We start from the raw sequence: 3,900 nt of genomic DNA, 5'->3' as shown, positions 1-3,900 counted from the left end.
AACCAGACAGTTATAGGAGAGCACAGAATGACTCAATAACAGTAAAACTGTGTCATCTGCGCCTTAAACTCTTGTCTGTAAGCAGCCTCGTCTCTATCCTGGATGAGACCGATGACTGTGGTGTCATCTGCAAACTTCAGGAGCTTGACAGTAGGGTCTTTAGTGGTGCAGTCATTTGTGTAGAGGGAGAAGAGCAGTGGGGAGAGCACAAACCCCTGAGGATCTCCAGTGCTGGTGGTGTGGGTGTTTGACATGAGTTTTCCCAGCCTCACTAGCTGCTGCCTGTCTGTCAGGAAGCTGGTGATCCACTGACAGATGGAGGTGAGTACAGAGAGCTGTGTCAGTTTAAGCAGGAGGGTATCCGGGATGATGGTGTTGCAAGCGGAGCTTAAGTCCACAAACAGGATCCTTGCATAAGTCCCTGGTTTGTCGGGATGTTGGAGGATGTAGTGCAGTCCATTGTTGACTGCATCAACCACAGACCTTTTTGCTCGGTAAGCACACTTCAGGGGGTCCAGTAATGCCCTTTAAAAGTAGGCTAACACCAGTCTCTAAAACGACGTCACGACCACAGATGTCAGCGCGACAGGTCGAGAATCATTTAGTCCCTGTATTGATGGAAAACTGTTTTTTCAGCTTTTCTTATCTCCCTATTCAGTGTATTTGGCCCGTTTGTACAAGGATATTTTAAAAAAGATTTCTATTTCAAATCAAATTTGCTTCCACAAAAATATTAAACAACTGTTTTCAAAATATTTTTATGCAAATCAGCATATTAGAATGATTTCTGGAGGATTACATTTTAAAAATATATTATAATAGAAAACAGTCGTTTTAAATTTTAACAACATTTTACAATATTACCGTTTTTACTGCATTCAATCTGGGGTCACAAGAGATGCCAGTTCAAACAAATGCAGCCTTGTTGAACATAAAGGTCTTCTTTCAAAAACATGTAAAATCTTACCGACTCCAGACTTTTGAAATTCCACTCATTACCATTAACAAGTTCTACTAAACTCAAGATGTTGTTTAGATGTGATGGTAAATATTTTAGCCTTGGTAGACACAAAATATTTCTAATCACATAAATAACTGAACAGAAACACCTGCTGCAGTAGATGGAAGATAGGGTTTTATTTGCTTTGAAACTTAGTGCGCTTCTACAAAAAGAAGCCAAATTTGGAAAGGCAGTAACAAGATAAAAGAGAACGAAGAATCTTTAGCAAAACTGACTAATAACTGATAAAAGATTCAAATCTTTCGGTCCGATACACTGTCAGGTTTGTGAGTTCTTGTCCCTGGTTTTCATGAACTAAGGAGCCCACTGCTTCATGCTGTGAAATCACAGGATGATAAAAGCAGGAAAACACACTTAACCAGCGCGGTATAGTACTGTGTAATAGTTGTCTCAGCTGACAGGTTGCAGTGTTTGTGTGACGGGTTTAAACGAGCTTCTGATCTCCTTGTAGGGGGTGTGTGTGTTCCTGTGTTTTGATGCATGCAGACATTACTGCCAAATGATAAGAACAACAGAAGTGAGAGGAAGAACAAGACATCTCTCAAATAAAAAGATCCGAATGGAAATTATCTTAGTCATAACAAGTCTATATAAATACATCACTTTAACTGCAAAAATTAAATTTGATAAATTGAATCACAATGTTTATACACAGTAATTACAGTTTGGTTCACTGCAAACAGAAGTCGATTAAATGCAAGTTTAAAGGGATAGTTCACCCAAAAATGAAAATTTAGCCATTTACTCACCCTTGTTGATACAAGCTTGTATGCGGTTCATAATTTTTGCATGAAACACAAAAAGAGAATTGTGCATTACATTAAAAAACAAGGGTTTGGAATAACATGAGAGAGAGTGGGGGGGTGAACTATCCCTTAAACTGCATCATCTAAATGCATCATCTTCCCAAGTTTGGACCCTCTCAATTAACAACAATACTGCCCAGTCCAGGAACCAAAATAAAGTCTATTAATATTGATCAGAACCTGAACTGAACTAGAGACAGACATTTACACTGATACTACTCCTGTTCAACCACTGAATCAGAGTCCAGATGTACATTCCTGCACTGAAATCAGTTTGAATCTCCTTTCTTGAATACACATCAGGAATGAGTGTTTCTTATGCTTAAATATATCATCACAAAGCAACATAAACCATCAAGACGTCTAAACAGGCCTTTTAACTCTCGGCCGACATTCAGAACGGATCACTAGAGCATCATGGCGGCATCAATTATGGCATGACCAGAAAACCAGAGAGAGTAAAGAGAAAGTGAGGGGGGAAAATGAAGGTGTGTGTGGAGATGTGAAGACCAGAGGGATGCGATGGTGTGTGTTTGTTCCGTGGAAATCATTTAAGTCACTTCTTGGGCGGGCTGTAGGGCTCCAGCAGCTGCTTGGAGAAAGTATTGACCTTGTCCACTCCTCGAACCTCGTGAGGCAGCAGAGGCAACTTTACTATGTGGAAATCTTCATATAAATCCTCCATCTGAGAGAGAAAGAGAGGGGAAGAACATGAAAAGAGAGAGGAGGGAAGGGAAAAGACAAGAAAAAAATGAAAAGAAGGGGAAAATGACAAGGATAAAGACAACAAAAAAGAAGGGGAAAGGAAAAAAGGAAATGCAAAGAAAGAGAAAAAAATCAGAAGGATTAAGTATTATGGAGAAACAAAGGAAAATTAAGTGGGAAAGGAAAAAGCAAAAACAAATGGGAAGAGAAAAAGTAAACAGAAGGAAGAAAAATTAAGAGACAGAAAAAAGGGAAGAAAACAAATATTGAGAAAAAACAAAGGAATGTGAAAAGAAGTTGGGAAGGAAAGGGAAAGTAATGAAAAAGTACAAAGGAAAAAGAAGAGGAGGAGAAAAAAAAAAGTGTAAAGAACAAAAGGAAAAGGAAAAAGAAAAAGTAAAGCAGGAAAAGGGAAGTAAAAGAATAAATAGAACAGAAAAGAAAGGGAAATATTGAAGAAATGAGATTTGATTTTTAAATTCCTGAAGGTGCAGTAAACTGAATTATGCCTTCGTTTAGATCTGAATGACATTTGATCCTATAGATCAATGCTTCTCAAAGTCCGGACTCCGGTCCAGATCCGGACCCCGAGGGAATTCAATCCGGACCCGCCTCCATTTCGTATTTCAAGAGCAGTAATTTCCTACTTTGATAAACTGTTAAACTTGTAAATCATTGTTTAGTTTTTTTTAAATGTCTTTTTGGAGATGGTCCGAAATGAAAGCGAAGGCGAGATATTTAAAGTTTTTCTGCGTGACATTGTTGTCATGACAGTGAGCGCTTGACATAGCCTAATCAGGCGACACTTCACCGCTAATATGAGGTTTTTTTATTACTTAGATTATGCCAGCCATTTGACTTATAGCAGTGTCCAAGTGTTTCCCATACATTGAGTTATTTGTGGCGGCCCGTCACTATATCAAAACTGACCGGCACAAATAGCTAGATTTTCCAAGAGGCTTATAGGCCTACTTCGTTGAAACATGAGCACTGCACGTTTCAAAATTAAAATGCAGCGCGGGTGTTTTTATATGAATGTATCTTTGAAAAGAACCGACCGCCTTCCGAAAAGCTTGGATGTCATTTTCATTTTGTTTTTCTTGTAATGCCTGATGATGGCGTTTGTGAGCGCAGCACTTATTTGATTACAGCCGTTACCGGGGAAACCGCTATATCTCTGCTCCAACAGCGCCTCCTGCTGGCAGAGAATTCATTTGCATTTGCAAGTCTGTGGGAAACACTGGTGTCTGTCTGCAAACATAAACAAAAAGCATGCTTCAGAACTGTTTTGAGAAGGTGCTTAAGTTTTGAGCCATGAATTATAACTCTGAATTAGGCTACTACTACTATTACTATCTTGTACCCTGC

The 3,900-nt window shown here is 39.1% G+C and overlaps 1 protein-coding gene across 1 annotated transcript in view; it reads right to left on the bottom strand.

Moving 5' to 3' along the window:
• Positions 1-1,876: 1,876 nt before the first annotated feature.
• Positions 1,877-3,900, bottom strand: part of get3 (guided entry of tail-anchored proteins factor 3, ATPase) — a 6,539-nt gene continuing 4,515 nt past the window's right edge. Inside the window, exon 7 of the mRNA XM_016574417.1 lies at positions 1,877-2,512. Within this exon, the coding sequence (XP_016429903.1) occupies positions 2,384-2,512 (129 nt within the window). The 3' untranslated portion in view covers positions 1,877-2,383. The remainder of the gene's footprint in view (positions 2,513-3,900) is intronic.

This window comes from Sinocyclocheilus rhinocerous, unplaced genomic scaffold (assembly GCF_001515625.1).
Source record: "Sinocyclocheilus rhinocerous isolate Xijiao unplaced genomic scaffold, SAMN03320098_v1.1 scaffold953, whole genome shotgun sequence".
Classification (NCBI taxonomy): Eukaryota; Metazoa; Chordata; class Actinopteri; order Cypriniformes; family Cyprinidae; genus Sinocyclocheilus; species Sinocyclocheilus rhinocerous.
Note: the sequence above shows the minus strand (reverse complement) of the source record. Positions and strands in the feature narration are given on the sequence as shown.